This window comes from Paramormyrops kingsleyae, chromosome 17 (assembly GCF_048594095.1).
Source record: "Paramormyrops kingsleyae isolate MSU_618 chromosome 17, PKINGS_0.4, whole genome shotgun sequence".
NCBI classification, from domain to species: Eukaryota; Metazoa; Chordata; class Actinopteri; order Osteoglossiformes; family Mormyridae; genus Paramormyrops; species Paramormyrops kingsleyae.
The window spans coordinates 13,681,121-13,702,850 of NC_132813.1; the positions used below are offsets into that span (position 1 = coordinate 13,681,121).

The window sequence follows — 21,730 nt, forward strand, 5'->3', positions numbered from 1 at the left end:
ATGAGGAAGATACATGAGGAAGATGTGTACATGCTGCATCTATTCTTATCCTTCTGCCTGTAGGCGTCTATGAGACAGTAATGACGCCGTAGCAACTGCCTCCAACCGTCTGAAAACTGGCTGTCATTCTGAAGCAAATGTCTCTTCACAGATCTTTTACAGTCCCCAGCCACGGCGCTGCAAACCAGCAGATCAGACATGAACGACATATCTGTCTTGTGTTTGTAATCTGTAGTATTCACCTGGGGAAACTGTAAACTGTTGAAGATATAAAATGATTAAGGACTGACGGTCTAACACGGTTTGCCTCATCTTTTGGATGGCGCATGCTGAGCATCTTGGCTGTTTCTTTACTTAGCTGTGGGTTCCATTACTCCTATCTGCTCATCTTCTCAGTCCCAAATGGTCCAGTTACACCTAGGGATGGGAACTAAGAACCAGTGCCACTTGAGGACCGGTTCCAAATTTTCCAAAGCATGGGAATTGTGCGCCTCTGATTCCTTTATCGATGCCGGCAGGTGCTCATTGATTGTAAATTTACTTCATACACATGCGTCTGTTTCCATAAAAAAGGAGTCATCATGGCAGAGAGGAAGAAGCAGAGTTGTCAGTATTTTTTCCAAGTTGTTTTAAGACAGTTTAAGAAACGCTGTATTATAATTTAACATGCAGTGATGGAGCAGCAGACAGACTCAGACATGCTGGTCACAGTTGTGTAGCTGCTGGTCTTATTGCACTGAAGTCACTGACCTGCAGGCAGTATTCTGTTTCAAATGTCAGATAATAAAGCAGTTGTATTGACGCTGAAAACCTGTGTAGCTGTAATTCTTTCCTCATAGAAATTTGGGTAAGAAATCGATAAGGTAATCGATAAAGAACCCGATCAATAAGCTTAATCAATAATGGCATTGGAGTGAATAAAATCCTACCACTTCCCATCCCTAGTTCCACCTCACACAGGTCCTGTGCCAAGCCTCTGGCACTGTGGCAGTCACTGTCAGAGAAAAGGGTAAGAATTTCTACTTTTGCTTGTCACTGGGAAGGTACCCTCAATTGTACCCTTAGCTGTAGGTAATGATATCTTTTAAGGTACAGAAATGGACTCTGATGAACATTTCTCTACCACTGATGGTACGTTAATGCTGTTTGTACCTTTGGGATGTTCCTCAGAGTTCATTTCTGTACCTTAAAAGGTACAATTACAAAGGTACAACCCTAGTGACAAGCAAAGGTACAAGTTTTTAAACTTTTTCTGAGAGTGGTGTAATATTTTCAGAGCTGTCTTGGTACAACTGCTGAAGATTTTGGGAAAATTAACATATCTCTAAAGCATATCGTTTAGAGAATGACGAGATATGATTGGATTTTTTAAAGTTTGACTGTGACCAGATTAAACATTTTATATGTTGAATCCAAGCACTGCTAATCCTTAGGACACGTTTTGCAACTCACAAACATTAGACCCAATTACATTTATAAATTGTGGAAATTAATAAAACGTGAAATGAAGAGTCATCTGGGCTGAGGTAAAATAAATGCCAATTACCCAAGTACCCTAGACACCAATAAGAATATCTAAGAAGAAAAATCTCATAAATTTCTCGTAAACAGAAATTGTCCTTGTATTAGCACAAATAAGATATTGAGATCTAAAATTCTATATACAAATGTTGTGGGAGTGCAGCCGGACCATATAAGGCAGGGCGGTCTGGGTACGTACATGCATGAGGATCACTCAGAGGAGACCCGTGAGGAGCTAAAACCCCGATCACGACGAGGACCCTCCCCCCCTCTATACGCCAGACACCCGCAGGACCGCAGAAATGGGCGTGATTTCTGGATGCCTGCATCACTGCTCTGTTTCCGCTGAGCCTTTTACTGGGCAGCTGGAGGCGCAGTCGGGCGGTGGGAGCGCACCCGGAGGAGGCGGCTCCGCCTTTAAAGTCCTCGTAATTCAGCGCAGCCGCTTCAGCGCCGCCTCTCTCCCCCCCCCGTTGGATGTTTTACTTTTAGAGACACGCCGGGGATCGGTGCTTTATTATACCTCGGAAAGCGGTGCAAAGATGGGTTCGCTTCCAGTCCTGTGCGTCCTTGCTCTCTGCATCACAGCCCAGGATTTGGCCGCCTATGTCGAGGTAGGTACGGATTTCTATTTGCGGTCCCTTTTCTAGTAAGTTATTTACTTGTAGGTTAAACATGAAGCAGACTGTTAAAAATAATTAAATGACTTAACTAAATCTGTACTTGTCATTTGAGATCATAAACTACCTGAAATTTGAACTCGATCAGTTTTTCTGCCGTTTTCCGCTGTTACCCTTTTCCTCTGTCCTGTCTCCCTGTCCCTTTCCTCGGGCGGGCGGACGGTCTGGTGCCTCTGACCGCTTTCCCGTTTGTCTGCCTCTGCGGGGCCCTGGGTGTCTCACGCACCCGGCGCGGCGTTGCGGGGATGCGGTGCGGGCATGACGCTGGGGAAAAACCGCGACAACAACCAGGCTTTCTGTCGCGATGAGCGCCTGCTAGGGGACTTTAAATTACTGTCACATTTATCATTTATCCCGAAAAACGCGTATTTTTATGCTCCAATGTGTTTCTAATATTTTGCTATTTTATGATAAGGTTTTATTGGTATATTTGAACAAACGAGGTTATCCTGGGGGGCGGGGGGGGCAAATTTAAATATCAATAGCCCAAGCCCTTTAAAACGCAAAAAGTCGGATGTGGAGGTTCCAGAGATAAAAGATCGGGAGAATATGTCCTTTGCTGTTCCCTTCCAGTTTATCCAGTGAACAGGGGAAGGTCTGCGCCCGTTCAGTATGTCTACATCCTCGGCAGCCCCACAGGCTGGTATCTTCACCATTTCCCGTCTCTTCATTTTTCCCTTCTCATATCTGAAATTTAGTTTTATCAGTGCCTTACTGAATTTAGGCGCCCAGACCTGGCTTTAAACCATCGTGGTAAACTTGTGTTGAATCCTGCGACGCCATATCAAAAATATAACGTGTTATATACTTTTTGGGCCAAAGTCCAAAGTTGTTGCTAAGCACATGTGTGGTTTCTTAAACAGAGACTTGTATGTCTCACAAATTGTAGACAGTTGACTTTGCAAGGAGAGCGCCATTTGTGGTATCATTAACCATAACTGTCTCCACCTTTATAATTGATGACTTCCCACCAAAAATGGCCTTGGCTGAGGTTTTAGTGGTACAAATAGGCTGCTTCTAGACTAAACCCTGCAAGAACTTCAAAGGCATCTCCTCAATGTGTTCTTTGTATTCGATGGCATTCTCTCTATGTCAGTATGACCCTAATAGACCTCCACTTTGGTAGAACTTATCTGCAGGAGATTATCATGTAGTAGAGTCACACGTAGATCTGCCAGGCTGGAGTGAACATGGAGACATCTGGAACCTATGGACAGTGTGTAAATGCTAATAAGCTCGGACTTGCACTTGGCTTGGTCCTTTATGATCTAATGACTGGTCCTTCCCTACAGCCCTGACACCGGGTGTGTGGGCACTTCTGCATTGGCTTGGCATCTGCCAGTCATGTTGGCAGCCGTGCCACACGGCTCCTCCGGCTGGTGAATTTCCACGCCGTCACGGCGATCTCACGATGTGGGCGCTGGTCTGCTGCACCAATAATTACGAGCTAAGCGGGGGGCGGTGGTGCGTCTCAAAATCCACCCACAGTTCATCCTCATACTGAGTCGGCGTGACTGTCGCATGACATTCAGTCCCATTTGTGCAAAGGCAGCGTCCCGTGGAAGAGATTGCTCACGATGTGCCTTTTGAAGACTTAACTGTGAAACACTGATGCGTGAAAGGTGTAGCGGGTCCAATTTTTTTTGTTGCTATTGTCTAGTACATCATAGACAATAAAGTGTGTGCGATCATCCGTATTTAATTCAGTGATAAATTATTTACCAAAGCACTTGAAAGGGAAGTACTGTTTAGATGAAAAGTTTATTTATCTGGGTGGAAATTATGCCCATAATTTTCTTTGAGGGCCTTTTGTGTTGCAACTTCTGCAGCCATGGCTGCCATTGAGATGTGAATGCAGAAGCCTGGGCTGCACAAAGAACAGGATCGACGTGTCCCTTTAATTGCAGGAAAATGCATCCATTCACGGTGTCGCTCGTATCAGCCTTTCATCCTGAAATGTGGCTGTTAGCTCCTGTTCCACAGCCCTACGGTGCGAACTTGTTCACGGGATCTGCGTGTGAAATGGTAAAGCTGACATGGGGTGATGAAGAGGCCGCAGCTCGTCTTCGGCGTCGCCGTGGGCCGCGCTGGATAGTGCGGTACAAAGATAGTCGCTCTCGGAGCCGAGCAGGAAGCCATTTCAACAAATGGAAACCCAAAACCAGTCTAGCAACCGGATCAGTCTATCCCCCTCGTTCCTGTTTTGATTGTCATCTTTATCCTTGATGTCCTGGCAGAACATTCTGGAGCCAGTCTTGCGGTGAACCGTTAAATGCAGTGTTGGGTTGTGAGGTGGCGGCTGTTAGTTTTGCACAGTGTTCTCCTGTGTGCCAGTCCTGTGATGTGAGGTCTGTTCTTAATGCGTTAAAATGCCTAATTACTCATTTCCTACCTTGCTAATTATGTAAGCCTTAGGCTTGTCATGTCTGACCCCCCTTTGATGTGTGGATGCTGACATTGCTTTCTTCATGTCTACATGCCTTTCTGCTTTTGCATGTTTAATTAAAAATCCCTTTCAGTAAAGCAGTGTTCCTTTTGATATAGCATATTTTGGTATTGGTTTAGTCCTTTGACGAAAATGCAACTGTATCAATTATATCTTTTTTTTTTGTGTTTTAGTCAATCAAAATTACAGGGTATTTATTGGTCTAAACCTGCAGTGCATGCAGTCAAATGAAACTGACAGGTTTAGCTGTAGTCTAATACATACATGTACATACGCTCATGCACAGGTCGGTCTACGTCTATCCACCTTAGATTCCTGAAGGAAACATCTGTAAATCTGTCATTATAGCGTGCCATTAGGTTTCATCATGCCGTATTTAAGGACGTAGACTTAACTCTCATAATGGGAAACATTACAGTTCTTTGCAGTTCTAAAATAGCTTTATATAAATATTATTTATTAGTAAATAAAATATAAATAAAACCAAAAAGACAAAATACTTTCATATTAACATATCTTCATATTTTAAGAAAATGGGGCAAACAAACAGGGTTCTATTCAACTAATAGACCTGGGTCAGATTGCTGGTATGAGATTTTCAATGCGAGACAAGTCTGCACACGCATTGCTGTGTATGTAGTTTTATTGCCTTGTAAATAGTCTGTAGGGTTTGCAAACTACCCCAATGCTTTCCCTGTAGCTAATTTTAGGTTTAAAATGAATAATATACATTTGCTGTACGATTTCTTGAGTGAGAGTCTGAAAGAGCGAGTGTCACGCCAGATGTGTGAGAGTTGGCAACCCAGGATCACGGGAGATCAAAACTGGAGGCACAGAACCATACAAACGGAACAGGATCGACCTTAATGCCAGGACTGGGGAGCACTATAATACAAGCACTAGTGAGGGAGCAAAACGAGAGGCAGCTGGAGTGAATCACACAGGGGCAGGAATGAGAGGTAAGACAAACGCATAACAGTCAGAATCATGTTGGCCAACATAGCGGCACGGAGTGGAACAGGATTCCAGCTCTCGTGATGATTTCCTGATGGTGCCCTCACTAGTGTTAACCAATTACAAGCGTACATACAAGTTTTTAAAATTGCACCACTGTATTCATACTCTTTATTTGTCATGTGTAATAGGGATGTGCAAATGGCTTCACATCATTCATTGTCCAGTTGTCTGTTTGTAACATTTTTTTTTTTTTATCAACAATGATTTTAAAAGCATTCAACTTGGTTCTTGTCATTAAAAGTGCCTTTTTATTTAGTTTTTGTTCCACTTTCGTCACAGTATTTTTTTGTCTTAGTTTTTATCAACAGAATTAACACTGCCGCAGTCTTGGATGCCTGTATTTAAAGGGCCCTTAATGACCTGGGCTTGTCACTGGGAAGGAAACTGGAAAAAGTGTGAAGGAGCCAACGCTTGGGAGATGTTTGTGGGCTGGGTGTTTTTAAGGCAGACAGTCATTTTAATTTGTGCTTGTAAACTGCTCTTTGCACTAACTGCTTCTGTGGCACACATCCCACCCACAGTTTAATTGAAGTGAGTTGGGTCTGGCGTGATGGTCTTCCTGTGTCTGTCTCCAGAGTAATTAGAACATGCTGAATGTGGAGGTCTTTCTTCATGGCCGTGGCAGTTTGTTTACAGCAGAGCTAAACTCCTAGTGACCTTGAAAGGGGGTGAGTGATAAATGATTCCTAGTACAGCCCTGTTCTGCTGGTGTGGGGACAAAATGTGCAATGTGGTCACAATTAAGAGTGACCTAGACGTTCTGGAGACTTTGAGGAATGATGGCGGCAGCCTGACTGTGCTCTCCTGCTGGGTTCGTCACCTAGCCTGGTCACAGGTGAAGATAGCCAGCTGCTAGTTACATGTCAGCCCTCCCCGGAGTGCTGGTGACCTTGCACACCAATAATTAACTTTGTAGGCTTTCTGCTGTTGGAATTCAGTGTGAAACACAGTCTACTCAGCCAATGTGTTGGGTAATAACTAGACTGGTGACAAACCAGTGATAAAGTAGTCTTTTGCTGCATTACATTTGAACTTGGAAGTCAGAATTTCTGAGTTCCTAGGCGGGAATGGTCAAATAGAAACACCCCCTGAAGTCAGAGGAACCTCTACAGCCCTGACTTCAGAATTGAAGATGGCTGCGCCCTTTATCCACGCAAGCGATGGCTGTAGTTATGTATTGTTTGTTAGCACTAACTCCTTATGTGTCTCATTAAATTGGTTGTACAGACAGTACTGTCCAACTGCTATCTGTGGACATGTTGCTATAGGATCTGTATGTGCAAAAATACCATGTAATGCATTATCAACTAGTACTGCTAACAATGAACCTGGCTGTAACTGGTAATGCAAAATGGTTTTTTAACTGGCGAGGTAACCACGTTCCAATACATATGATGTTATATCCAGCTCCAAATTCCGACCTCTTAGGTAAATGGAACACCGCATTTGTCTGTCCCCAGTGTAGCTGGGGGCTAGGGGCAGACATCTGTGTTAAAGTTTGGCCCAGAAATCTGTTGTGAACTTTACCATAGGGAGGTGTTGGGGGTGGAGTCTGGCCGCTGCTTTGTTTGAACTGTGGTGCTTTTCCTACATCTGGCTGCCCATGAGTCAAATCGCCGTCTAGCTCTGGATCGTGTCTTGCCTCAAGCTCAACAGCAGGGTAATATGAGTCCTACTCAGACCAAAACACCTGCTTTCTGTTGGCGCATCTCAAATGAAAAGGAGGAAGTTTTGATTGACTTTCTGTGGGATATGGTTGTGATTTGTGTGTGTGGTGCTCAGAGATATAGCAGAGATTTGGATGACCCTGGATACCCCCCAGGAAACTTTGTTTAAGGTTCTGGAATGCTTTAGGTTCAGAAAGTGTGTGTGTGTGTGTGTGTGTGTGTGTGTGTGTGTGTGTGTGTGTGTGTGTGTGTGTGTGTGTGTGTGTGTGTGTGTGTGGCCTGCAGGTATGTGATCACTGCCTTAGGAATGTTAATGTTTTAAGTGCATGTTCTTTTTTTTTAAGCTGCACTTTCCAAACACTCTGCTCTACCTGCTTACTTAAAAAGATGTAGCACCTTTGCAGCCTGCATCCCTTCTTGTTTTCACTCTTAGATGCTGGTGTGTGTGGCTTGGCAGGTTAGGGTGCTGTGTCTGTGATTGATGGCTCCCTTGCGAAAGGTTCGTAACCCTAAGTGCTCCAGGCAGTGGCTAACCCCACTAGCTCATTTATACTTTACTAAATACATTTAAAAATAAATGTTTTTAATTCCTCCAGCCCTGGGTGGGTATGGGACCTTGACACTCGGATTCTCTCACTTTTATTGGGCAGGATCTGATGGTTTGATAGACTGTCCTGTAGCAGAGATATTTCACCAGGAGACCCCTGTGTTCTGGGCAGCATCTGGACGCCCATAGCCTTGTCCACATTGACACATTGCAGGTCCATCTTTCAGGTGGGCTTCTAGTCCAGCATGGAGCACTGTGGTCTGATGCCCTCTAAATCCTGTGAAAGAGCCACAGAAGATGTTGGTTGCAGGCAGCATGAGTGTTGGGTGTCCACCACACATTGTGTAGGTCTTGGTTTTGACCTTGGAGTGATTCCACCCCCTCACCCCCCCAACAGTGAGATTAACTAGGCATAAACAGTCACACCAGTGTCCCAGAACTCATTAACGAGCATGGAACATTAAACAAAGGCTTTTATTAACCCAAGGAAATGGGACAATGCACATTTTTTAATGCTGTTTACATTTCTATGCCCTACTTGGGGGGTGGGGGGGGTGGAATGGCAACTATATGTTTCCATTGTGTCGTGAAAGGCATAGCAAAGGACAGGTGTAATGTGACGCTCTTTTGGTGTCCCCGTAACCCATCGCCCGTCAGTGTCCTCATAACCCATCAGTGTCCTCACCTGTCAGGTGTATGATGTGACTGGCTAGCAGGTGACAGTCATACTATTGTGTGTGTGTGTTTTTTTTTTTAACCTTACTGTGAATAATTAATTTGGACTGGCTCTAACTGTTCAATACCCCCTAATGTACCCTTGAAGTGTAACTCGGAATTGCTTTAGGGAACCAGTGGGGTAAACGAATGACATTAGGCTATTAGCTATGAAGGTTGCAGTGGGAGAGAACTTTTCTCATTAAAAAAAAACTGACCAGATATTACAGTGAAATCTCAGAGGAAGTCACTTCAATAGTGTGGAGGGTAGATGTAGGTCATTGTGCTCTTGATTCTTCACACTAGTGTGAGAACTGTCTGGTAGGGGGGAGACAACGCATACTGTCCCGCTATTGGTGCTTGACTTCCATGTGCTGAGGATGTGCTTGAAAGATGCATGGATGGTTAAACGCATTTGCTTCCAAATCAGGGGTGTAAATGCAGGCTCCTGCTGGGCCATGGGGCTCCCACTGGTGTGTGAGCAGGTGACCAGTATGTAGGGGATGCTGGAGCATTTGGACTCCTGTGCGGCACACTGGTTCTGTCAGCCACTCGGTCACCATGCAGGCTTCCTTATTGTAGAAAACTGGATTGATGTGAGTGACTTCTGCTACAGCACCTTTACGTGAGGATGACTGTGCTGTTTTCTGGTCCATCAAACCAGTCCCCATCTCATGGGGCGGGGCTTAATGGCTGTTCTGAGTTTCGATTCTAGTTGTTGAGGGAATAATGGTGACATTGACTGTCCTTGACGCCATGGTCTCCCACGGTTCCTGTGTGTACGGCCCGGGGCAGATTGAAGCATTTGCTGTCCTGTCTCCCTTTCTCTCCTCTCTATTTGGTGTAGTGGTTCCCACAGCAGCATGGAGCTTCAGGCTAGATGTGGTTGGGACCTTGCATAGACGGCTGTGGAGTGTTAAGTAAGCAGGAGGCAGCAGGTCACGTTGGACAGGTGACCTCCTTGGTGGAATGGTATGGTCCAACATTCCTGAGTTCACATGTTGCTGTCAAGCCTCAAACATCCTCTTGGCACCTATGTGTGACTCCACCCTTCCTGTGATGTAGCCCAGCCCCTGGTGTGTAACCTGCTGGTTCCTTTGTTAGACTGGGCTCCCGGGGGGACGGGGGACGGGACGGGACAGGAACAAAAGGGTGAGGGGAATTCATGGAGTTGAAGGTGCTCTGTGTGAAGGACCAACAGGAGATGGTGAGGGATCGGTGTGGAATGAGGGAGGCTGTAGCGATTTGTACCTCCTCTTTTGGATGACATCTGTATCCCTAGCAACTACGTTTTTGGAAAAATCTGGTTACAGTGATGTTAGGCGTGTAATATTCTGGAAGCCGAGTGGTTGTGGAGAAGCTGGGTCGTCTTCTCGCATGGACCTTTCAAAGGAGGGGGTCAGGGTTTGGTGACACAGGCTGCCTGACAGCACACTGAGGTCCCCCCTGCGCTCCTCTCCGTCACTCATTCTTTCAGAGCTCATCTCCACCCCCTCCCGATTACCCCCGGCTACTGCCCTACTCGCCCTCTACCTACCTATGTGCCTGTAAATCGGGGCCACTGAGGTACAGCGTGATGGGGACCCTAACTCTGCCTGTTGCAGTCCTCTGGTGGTTTGCTGGCTCCTGGACAAGCAGAGAGCCAGGCGGCTGAAGGCGGCTCATGGTCTAGCAGACCCAGGGTTTACTTTGGAGGGGTGGGGGGTGGCCATGCGGGGAGCCTGATGAGGACCGACAGACACAGACGCACGCACACACCCGGCAGGGCAGAGGTGGTCTCTCCCAGACACTACAGCAAAACCCCCCATGTAACGTGAGTGTCCCCTCCTGAGAGGCCCTCCTTGTGGGAGCTGTGACCCCCAGCTGTGTGGGGGTGGGGGCAGGGTGGGGAACCAGTCACTCACTGTTACCTTCCCAAACCAGCCATACACTAAATGACACGGAAGACAAGTGCATCACTCAGTCCTGCCTGGCAGAGAGCAAGGGCTGGCGGCCCCTGACTCTCGTAGTTCTGGTCTGTGTGGCATGGCAGAGGCAGGTTGCCATGGAGACGTCAGTGGGTGAGCAGACTGCCGTTTGTGTCCGACGTGGTCCAGCATGGACCGTTGCCATGGTATTGTCGGACACTGGTTTGGGAGGCTATGGCTGTACGATTCGCTCTTTCTTGGTGTCCGTCCGTACATTGGAGAGATTCCAGACTGAGGTTGAGGGTGTTCGACAAGGCTGCACCCCGTCTCCATTTTCACCGCAGGGAGAGATGATGCCTGTCAATATGCTGATGAGAGCAGCGCACAGCAGAATCTGTATGCAAGGAAAGTTTCTGCCTGTCCTGCTGACATCCTCTGCAGGGTACGGTTGCTGAAAATGAAACAACATTTTATTTGCAAGTATGAATACAGAATATCCCATCTTGCGCTCCTTTGAGACTGAATGACACACACACACTCATCCACATATGGTTGACAGCGAAACTTGGGGTCTCAGTGCAGGATCAGCTATTTACCAGGCTCTCGTAGAGCATTTCGGGGGGGGGTTAAGGTGCAAAGATGTGACTTCTGCTGAGTATGGGATTTGAACCAGCAACCTTCTGATCAGAGAGGCTTAACCTGCTAAGCCATACAGTGTCCAGTTCTTTTGTCCCTGTCTGTCTGTTTTTCTCTGTCTCTCCCTCCCCCTCCTAAAGCATATCAGTGAACCACTAATTCAGAGGGTGGGGTGGGGTTGGATCTCGGCTGGTAAGGCGAGCAGTATTCCGAGCACTTTGCTCCCCGGTGTGTATGTATGGCGTGGTGAGTTTTCCTTAGGGGTGTAGGCGTGGTGTACGTTACCCTGACTGGTTAGGAATAGATCTGGTTCAGTCTCTTCTAGACTTTAAAGCTCGTGTTATGGCACCACGGCCGCAAATGCATTACTGTGCTTCTCCACAGGGTCTCCTTACCTACTCGCGTTTCGCTTTAATCCCAAATGTTAGGATCTTTTGATGGTGGACGCCTGTCTTCTGAATAGCTCCCCGCAGTTACTTTAATTAGAGGATATTTAGGTTTCAGTTTGCTTAAATCCGGGTAGGTTTACAAATAAAATTGCCATGGCAGCTTAGCTAAGCTCTTCTGCAGAACTTCAAAACCATCATAAACACGCTCATTAAAAGCTCTCATCTGGAGTGTCGTGCATATTTCATCCTCAGTGATTAACTGTGTGGGATTAATGACTTAGATGGGGGACGACAATGGGGGGGGGGGAGGCTTCTGATGAAATAAGACCTCGTTCTAGCAGTTTCCTGACAGACTCAGGATTAGTGAACTTCGGTGTGGAGGTGTGGTAACCTGCTGACATCCTGGACCTCCTGAACGTAAACGGAGCGGGAATTCGGCAATACCTTTAACTTGCAGTCTGCTATCAGTATCCTCATGAATTGGGGGGGGGTGTCTTTTCCTCCCTCGTCCCACAGGCTCTGGCAGCCAATGCTGGCACAGGGTTCGCCGTGGCAGAACCTCAGGTAGCCATGTTCTGTGGGAAGCTCAACATGCACATCAACATCCAGAGCGGCCGCTGGGAACCCGACCCCTCAGGGACCCAGAGCTGCATGGGGAGCAAAGAGGCCGTTCTGCAGTACTGTCAGGAGGTGAGTCCGCCTGCCACCTGCCACTCACCCGTGCTGCGTAACATTGTTACGATTAGACCAGGGGGCAGGTGTTCTTGCCCTGAATCATGCAGCTGGAGTTCTGGCTGTACCTTAAATCTGGAGAGAATCCTAGAGGTGTCCGAGCATGCTGGGAAGTGTAATTTCCCCATCCTATTCTGTGGTTCCCTTGATAAGAAATTCGGGTACGTTGTGGTTTTTTTCCGGCACCCATCGTGCACAGAACATTCTGTCCATTCACCCGAGAATGAATTATGTGCCTCATTACGTCCTTGCTATGAATTTTCAAGCACCCCGTCCCCCTTGATGATTTCATCCTTTTTCCCATTTTGGTGCCTTTTTGTCATTTTGGGAATATACGTCTTACAGTAGAGATGAGATGGTGCAGTGTTAGGACAGGAACCCCTACCCGGTATGACCACCTCCCTCCTCCCGACAGGTGTACCCAGACCTGCAGATCACGAACGTGGTGGAAGCGAATCAGCCAATCAAGATCGAGAACTGGTGCAAGCTGGGGAGGAAGCAGTGCAGAGGCCACGCCCACTCCGTGGTGCCATTCAAATGCCTGGGTAGGTGTGTCAGGTCGTTCGAAGGGCAACAGTAATGTCTCCACCCCTCAGGGACAGCTACCCTCTATGTAGACATTGTGGGTCAGCTAGGGGGGGGGGTGTCCAGCTACTGATGGACAGAAGGCCCCGGAGTTCATTCCATATTCTAATGCTAATATCGCTAACGCTAACCATCGAATCAGAACCATGGACTCTGTGTCTGAATCACTGCTGAAACTCAGTGATACCCTATGTCAGAATTGCACGCGTCTTGCTGTATGGAATACAAAAATGGCAGCTAGTTTAATATGATCCCCCTAGCTTCAAGTCAGTGATTTATATAGGGGATCTTTTAATATGGCAACATCTTAGAGACAGGCTACTCATCAGACAGTAGCTTCTTTGGGGGGGGGGGGGGGGTTGGTAAATTGCTGTCCTGATGCTGTGGGGTATTTAAGCAGAATCCCCTGATTTGGTTTCTTACTGCATGCAAATCTCACTGCCGCCAGGAAGGCGGGGGCTCTGTCTGCCTCTCATGGGGTCGAACATCAGCGCCATTCTCGGAACCCACATTCTCCAGCTGATCTTCCAGTAATGGTTGAATTAGACTAAAATAAGGTCGTTCTGGGAGCAGGAGTCACCTCCACAATCTGTGGGGACTGTTCTCAGTGCTTTTCCAAAATTGTCAGATCTTTACCTGATATTGCAACTTAAATGACGGGGCATGATTCAGCAGATGTTGTGGCTGAGCCTGAGCCCCACACAGATGAGTTTTTTTTTAGGATTTGCCCGTTGTGAAAACCGTTCTGGGAAATGCCTGGTTCCCTCCCTGCCATCCTTCTCCATTAACAGTTCCTATTAATCAAAATCCATTCATCCGTAATTGCTGGGGGGGGGGCCCACAAAACACAAGTTCCACAATGGGGATCTGCTAAAACGCTCTCTGTGTTGCCGGAATTTTCTCCCTTGCTCTGTGTGCTCCATTTGCAGCAGTAGTTTTAATTTAGCCTCGAGGCCTGTAGGGAGAGCAGGCAGGGCTGAGGTGGTTGAACTAGTCCTTGTGTTCTACATTTTTTTTTCTTCTTCCATGTTTTACATATTTAGCAGACACTTTTACCCAAAGCAGCATATTAGCACATTGTAGACAAATGCTCTCAAGAAGTCAACTAGGTATAAGTGCAACAAGGCTGAGCTTCCAGTGAAAACCCAGGTACAAGCAGTGTTGGACATTTTAGGTCCAGAAACTACAAGTGTGTACTCTGTGACTGTGACTCTTTAATGCTCAACTGATTGGTAGAAACAAAATCTTGGTCTGGATTTTCAGTTTCTGGACCTGAAATGCCCAACACTGGGTACAAATGTAAGCAGCATCAGAGCAGAAGCTACGCTAGAACTAGATCTAACAAAGCAAGAACCTATTCAAGGACCAGAAGTGCAACACAAGAACATTCAGGGTATATAAAGAGGCATCAGGCTAGTAGAGAAATTCCTGGGACAGAGGGGTCTTGAGGCATTTCTTGAAGGTGGAGAGGGAGTCTGATGATTGCACATGCTTTGGCAGTTCATTCCACCGTTGGGGAACCACGTCGGGGAGTGACACTTCTCATGTGGTGGAGGGAGCTCCAAGCAGTGCTGGTTTACTGACCGAAGGAGGCGAGATGGGACGTGAGTGAGGAGATGTTTTTGTGGAGATGGTTGCCTATCCATTGATGGACCAGTAAGCAAGCAAAAATTGATGTGAGCATCAACACGGAGCCAGTGAAGAGAGACGGGTCGGGTGTGACATGAGAATATTTAGGCTGAATGAATGTCAGACGTGCTGTTGCGTTTTGAATCGCCTGCAGTGGTCGGATAGCAGAAGTTGTTAGACCTTCTAGTTAAAGGGTTTCAGCCACAAAATGGAAAGGTTAGCGAAAGCTTCAGTCACGTGTCATGAGAACCTCTAGAAGAGTTCCACCTTTTGGGGGGGGGGGGTGACAAGGCCCTTCGCCATGGCGCCTTCATTTTCCTAAATACTGCTCTGTCCTTTGATATATGGTGCCAAGCCCACAGCCTTCCTGAATTTCCCTGGCTGTCTGGGTGCTGAGACTCTGTGTTACCATCCTGATCCCCCCCCCCCCCCCCCCCCCGATGACACCCACACTTCCTTCCTTCTGTTATTTTGGTCATTTTACTCCTGCTTCCCATGACCAGTCACTCCTCTCTCTAACGATTCAACAATCTTTATTTAGCCAGCTTAGTTCAAACACCGTTGGAGAGACAAAGAGAACAGAGAATATCTTTAGTGCCGCAAATCGCTAGAATATGTTGGAGATGAGATGCAAATATCCTGTGGTTCAAGATGGCTGCCTCTGTCCTGTATTTGCATGACATGGCAGAGCAGGCTGGTGCAGTGTTGCAGTACTATTGTTGCTGTTGTTCCCTTGCAGTGGATAAGTTCGTGAGCGACGTGCTGCTGGTCCCGGAGAAGTGTGCCTTCTTCCACAAAGAGATGATGGACATGTGTGTTGGTCACCAGCAGTGGCACGGGGTGGCCAAGGAGGTGGGTGTGCTTTCTGCTTTGAACCATGGGAAGGGGGCTGAAACTGTCCTGCAATACAAGCCATGTTTATTTTTAGGAAAGTCGTTATCTCTGCCCCCGGTGTGTAGGAGTGTTTAAGTGCTGTTCTCCTACCAAGGCCCCTCCTAGCATCTCTCCCTGTTCTCCCATTGGCCAGGCTGAATTGCCTGACTTGTATCCCTGATTGGTGGAGAAATATTTGCCAAAAGCATAGTTGCTAACGTTTGTTAGCATCTTGCATAGTTGGAACTATACAACTGAACAGTTAATGTAAGTTAATGGGAGCTTTTGGGAAACACACCCCAGATAGTGATTGGCTGTAATGCACCCGCATCAAAGCCGTGGGGTGAGACATGCGGTAATGACCTTTGACCTTGCTCTCTGACACCTGGTAGTAAATCTTCTGTGTTTGTCGAGGACCAAAATCAGCGACTTGGGTTTTTCTGGAAACCCAGGCATGATTTTTAATGGGCCGTGTGTACATTGAGGAACGGAGCCGTTGGCATGCCGTGCCAAAGGCAGCACCCTCTGTGAGCCCGAGGGTGTAACGCCTTCCTGGATCTCCCCACCCAGGCATGTGCCAAGGCCAGTGCCACCCTATATAGCTACGGCATGCTGCTGCCCTGCGGCATCGATAAATTCCACGGGACGGAGTACGTGTGCTGCCCACCATCGCGGCCCACGGCGCCCACCCCCGCACAGGCGTCCCAGGAGGACAGCGAGGATGAGGAGGATCAGGGCGCAGAGCTGGATGAGGCTTATGAGAGGTAAGCCTTCCGGAACGGGGGTGGAGCCATTTGAGTGGGCGCCAACTTCAGCACCACGTTCCTCCCTTCAGCGAGACCGAGGAACCTGGCGAGGAACCAACACAGAAGGCTGAGGGTAATGAGGAATACCACTATGCGTACGAGGATGAGGAGGATGAGGAAGATGAGGGGGAGAGGCAGCCTGGAGGGCAGGACAGTTTGGATTCAGACGGGATGCTCGAGGAATTCAAAGGTCAGTATGTAGGGTGATTTCCCGGAGGACATTGGGTGGCCGTAGGGTCCCCCGCTCGCTCTTGGTGTCAGGCGAGGCTGCAGCTCATCTGAACATACCCCGTCCCCCGGCAGCCTCACCCCAGCCTGCGGACGCTGTGGAGATCTACTTCGGGACCCCAGCGGACGACAGGGAACACAGCCGCTTCCAGAAGGCCAAGGAGCAGCTGGAGGTTCGGCACCAAAGTCGTATGGAGAAGGTAAGGCCCCCTCACAGCCCCCCCCCCCCCCCCCATCAGTTTCCTGCCTCATTAATTGCTAAAGGAGCTGCCCCCCCCCCCCCCCCCCCCCCCCCCCAACAGGTGAGAAAGGAGTGGGAGGAAGCTGAGCACCAGGCCAAGAACCTGCCCAAGGCAGAGAGGCAGACACTCATCCAGGTCTGTCCTACTTAATCTAAGCAGGTCTGTCCCCCCTCACTCTGTGTCTGTCAGCCTGACAGTGCTGCTTCTCTGTGCTCTGCAGCACTTCCAGGCCATGGTGGAGTCCATGGAGGAAGAGTCAGCCAACGAGAAGCAGCAGCTGGTGGAGACCCACCTGGCGCGAGTGGAGGCCATGCTGAATGAGCGCCGGAGGCTGGCTTTGGAGGCCTACCTGGCCGCCCTGCAGGCCGACCCCCCCAGGGTAAGAGCGGCCACCCCGGCAGAGGGTGGGGTCAGACTGGGGTGGGGCAAAGTTTGCCTGGATGCGTTAGTGCGCTTGTGGTAGCTGTGTGCATCATGCCCCCCTCTGCTCGCATGGATGATGAATCGACCGTGGAGAAGCTGATTGCTCCACTCTGGCCTCATGTCCTCCCAGCCCCACCACGTCCTGCAGGCCCTGAAGCGGTACATGCGCACGGAGAACCGTGACCGCCGGCACACCATACGGCACTTCCAGCACGTCCTGGCTGTAGATCCCGGGAAGGCGGCGCAGATGAAGTCGCAGGTCAGCTTCTGCCGAAGGCCCGGCCCACACTGCCAAGCAATCGGGATCTGCTGGTGTGACATCATACAGCAGGCCATCTTTCATTGTCTGTTATGATAGCCTTGGGAGGTACCATTGAGCCAGAAATCTGAATTGCTTCAATGCCAGTGAAAAGTTTGGACACACCTACCCATAAAAAGGTTTATTTGTAAAATATATATTATATAATTATATGAAATTACATATACATAAACAACTATAAAATAAAATGTATGGAATTATGCACTGACCAAAAAATATTTAAAAAATTAATTGGGGGGGGGGGGCAGCTCCGTGAGCTGGGACTCGGAAGGTTGCTTGTTCGAATCCCTGGCTCTGCAGAGTGATCCCACCTTTGGGCCCTTCACCCCAATTGCTCCAGGGACTGGCTGACCCCACTGTCTGCTCTACGCCAGTTTGATGAGGTGACCTCCCGGTCCCACACAGTCAGTGGCCGCTTTTCCTTCACTCTCTGGTCAAACTCCTCCAAAACCATTTCTACAGTGTTTAGGTCATGTGGCCAGGTCATGTGATGCAACACTGTCGCTCTCCTTTGTAGGCGGCTTGGCGTGTCCAGACTTTTGACTGTTGCTGTATGTGAGTAAAGAGTTTCTCTGGAATAGGGAATCCCCCCCAAAGTAAATACGAACGGGATGTCACTGTGACTCCTCTGTCCCCAGGTGATGACGCACTTGCGCGTCATTGACGAGAGGGTAAACCAAAGCGTGTCACTGCCCTATACAGTGCCCCATGTGGCAGAGGCGATACAGGACGAGATCGGTGAGTGGCAGCCAGCCGGAACTAGACAGAAACCAGTCTGTCACTTTGTGGGTATTACTGATGACAATGCTATAAATGGCATCAAACGCTATAAATAGACTTGATATCCCACCAGTGGAGCAGTGCTCTGCTAATAAGAGTCATTCTGCACTATAAAGTAGTTAACAATGCCCAAAGTCCATGTGACGTTCTCCCGTGGGCGCTGATGAAAGGAGCCGCACTGCGGTTTGTGTTCCCCTGGGCTGAGACGGTGACAGATCTGGGCTGTCACTTTCGTCACACTTTGCAGTAGGAAGATGTGTGAATTAAGAGAGGGGACAGCTGTTTGGCTAATGAGGACATCTTTGACTGAAAGTCTGAGGCTGTATGAGCTATTCCTAGTGGTTGTTTGGCCTGAGAAGTCATTTGCGCGTGTCTGTGTGTCACACCAATTAGATGAGATTCTCTGGGAGCAGAAGTCTGATATGGACCAGTTCCTGTCCTCCATCTCAGAGTCCCAGCCTGATGTCACCCTGCCCTCGGAGGGCAGGCCTCGCTACCCCTTCAGGGTGACCTCTCTGGGCTCGCAGCCAGACCCTGAAAGTGAGTAACATCCAAAGCTCACGAGCACTTTTATCAGGCCTGGTATCATAATACTCACCGGTTCCCTCCGTCCCCATGAACCATGTGACTTGTGGTGCTGGTTCTACAGGGTTCAGGCTGGATGGGTTGATCGGAGCCGAGGAGAGAGTCATCAATAGCCAGACCAGGCTGAAGGAGAAAGTGGTAAGAGCCTGCCACCGGTTTCTTGTGGTTCGTTCCTCTGACAGCAGCTCAGACGTCAGTCACCCTCTCTGTTCTGAAAGCCGTTTGACCTGAAGAGGTGTGTCTGGGAAACTCCTGTCACGTGGGAAGAATGTGCAAAATGGCTCATTTTATATCTATAACACGCATACTTTCAATCTGGTTGACTACACATAACTTGTTACACATTTTCCTTACTTACTTCCTTGGAAGTCATTTGAAGTGTCAAATGTACATGCTGGCCTTTGATTAAATATTAGCACGCACCTCTGTGATGAGCCAACAGTCGAGTCCTCAAGTTGATCTTTTTGTTGCCATGGGACCCAAGGCAGAGCCTGTATCAGGAGCTTGAGCAAACATCCGTTGTAGATTTTTAAAATTCATAAACACAGACTACTAGGAAACAGTGTCCCTGAACATGCTGAACATGTTGCATGGATTGAAATACACAGTATGAGCCTGTTTGTGTATTCAGGTGATTGATGAGTCCCTGGATGTTAAAGAGGCTGTTTACAGTGCAGACCGACCTGGTGTTTCAGCTAACGAAGCTCTGGTGAGTGTGTTGCCATCTAGTGGCCATCTGAAGAATTATACATCCTGACTTTCAATTGAAATACTAGCCGAGATTGAACAGGTTCAATAGACTCTGTACAGGTTTCCCTTGATATTCTAATCAGAGAAATTTATCAAGGGTCATTTTAATACGTTTAGTTTTTTTTTTTTTCTTTTAAGTATTGATTCTTTGATAAGAATCTGATCTGAAAGAGTCTGATTCCCATTACTGTGACAAGTCAAGTAAAGTAGGTTTGTCATGTCAGGCATGTACACAGTGAAATGAAACATTGTTACTCCAGGATCATGGCACAGCACAAAGAATAAAACCAGACACAACACAAGATTACACAAGTGCAGGCAGGACAGAATTATACAAAGTGCAGAGACGGAGATCTGGAGATTAGATAGAGATAGATAGATAGATAGATAGAGAGAGAGAGAGAGAGAGATACTTTTGAGACCTGAATCCATATCCATTATCTTATCTTATTTATTTGATTTTAAATTGTTAAATATTCCATCAAGTTCTTTAAATGTTATCTCTTTTGGAACATTCCTTCTACATCGCATTCCATTGGTTGTTCTTGAGACGAAATGGCAACTCGCATATGATGGTCGTCATTCAAGGCATTTGCGTTCTTATGACACCTGCCTTGTGTTACGCAACTGATTTATCGGTAGTGCAGGTATCGAGGGATACCTGTACTACCGGTGTGAGATGCCCCCAGTCTGCTCATAAGTCCCCGTACCTCTCATAAAAACCACAGGAATCCTATCGGCCTCTGGGGGAGGACTTCAACTTCAGGACCGGAGTTCTGGTTGGTCTCCTAGTGACCACCGTTGCCATAGCGACAGTGATTGTCATCAGCCTGATGATGCTGAGGAAAAGGCGCTATGGCACCATCAGCCATGGTATCGTGGAGGTGAGTCTGGTTCATATGGTGAGGTCCAGATCCGATCTCCTCTCAAACAGAAATGCAGTTTGAAGCCCTCTGCAGTGTATCTGTTCACCAGGTTTTCTGAGATTACACATGCTTCTTAGCTTAATGGACCTCATTTAAGAACAGCAAGTCCTTCTGCCCCTGAAATGCACCTTACTTGTCAGCCAATGCCATACTCAGCTTCTGTACAGCAGTTTACTGTAATCTTCATGCATGATGCTTGATGGTGTGGGACCCAGCACTGAAGAGGGTTGATGCTGGTACACAAAGATGTGCCTGCTAACTCATTCATCCAACCCCCTCCATGTTCTGACTCCTTGCATGTGACAGGTCGACCCCATGCTGACCCCTGAAGAGCGTCACCTGAACAAGATGCAGAACCATGGCTATGAGAACCCCACCTACAAATATCTGGAGCAGAGGCACATTTAGCCCAAGCAGACAGATGGCGCTGTGGAGCCAAGAGGAGACTGACAACATACTACTGATATTAATTTTGATCTGGCACAGCGGTGTTAAACATGTTTCATAAGAAATGAAAAAATCGGGTAACACAATTCATGCATCTTGCTGCTGCTACTACAAGTACCACTTAAACTAGTGTGTGTTTCTTTGAAGACGGTAATTGAATCTGGCCTTTAAGTGTGTCAGCGGCGATCCCTGCCACGGGTAGACTGATGCTTTTTGTTAAAACGTGCAGAAAATAAGTGTCAGCATTTCACAATTTTACCAACGGTTGCTGCTCTGCGGGAACTGGGAGACCTTTGGTTCCGTTTTCAGAGAGTTTGTGAAATGGAGTTGTGAAGATGAAGTGTAAATGTAAGTTTTTTGGTTTTTTTTTTTTTTGGTTTTTTTTTTAGAAACAGGCTGCTTGTAAATGAAGGCTATTTGATCTGAGATTAAATGTATATTGAAACAAATTGGAAACCTCATTTCGTGCCATTGGAAACCACAGCTTGGTTGGTTCACTTCCTTTTCCATGATTCTACTTCTTACAACCCACCCCCCACCCCCCCACAACCAGGAAGCGCTTTCATACTTGGGTGGTAAATATGACCCATGTGAGGTCCAAGAGATTCAGGACCTTGGTCCCCTTAATGTTTATATATCACCGTACAGTTAAGTGTTACCATCACTGCTTTTATAAGGTGAAACTATGGGGTTTCCTTTCCGATTTTCAAATTCTACATGGGATGGCCTTGTGTGACACTCTCACCGTGCAGTGATAAGGCTTACCCTGAGAAATCTGCTTTTAAGTGGGGTAAGGTCAATCGGAATAATTGTCATGACAGTGATTCGAATGAAACCTGTTGGGAAAAATGTCAATAAATTCACTACTTCCACAGAAGCCC

At 47.6% G+C, this 21,730-nt stretch overlaps 1 protein-coding gene across 1 annotated transcript; it reads left to right on the top strand.

The window, feature by feature from the left end:
* The first annotated feature begins 1,869 nt into the window (after positions 1 to 1,869).
* On the top strand, positions 1,870 to 21,726 carry aplp2 (amyloid beta (A4) precursor-like protein 2). The gene is made up of 16 exons (XM_023807253.2): positions 1,870 to 2,135; positions 12,041 to 12,214; positions 12,672 to 12,801; positions 15,210 to 15,322; positions 15,914 to 16,107; positions 16,179 to 16,339; positions 16,453 to 16,577; positions 16,680 to 16,754; positions 16,840 to 16,998; positions 17,173 to 17,301; positions 18,000 to 18,099; positions 18,535 to 18,681; positions 18,791 to 18,864; positions 19,358 to 19,435; positions 20,205 to 20,360; positions 20,709 to 21,726. Exons 1-16 carry the CDS (start codon positions 2,064 to 2,066, stop codon positions 20,808 to 20,810), a joined length of 1,989 nt encoding a protein of 662 aa, XP_023663021.1. The 5' UTR covers positions 1,870 to 2,063; the 3' UTR covers positions 20,811 to 21,726.
* Positions 21,727 to 21,730: the final 4 nt, after the last annotated feature.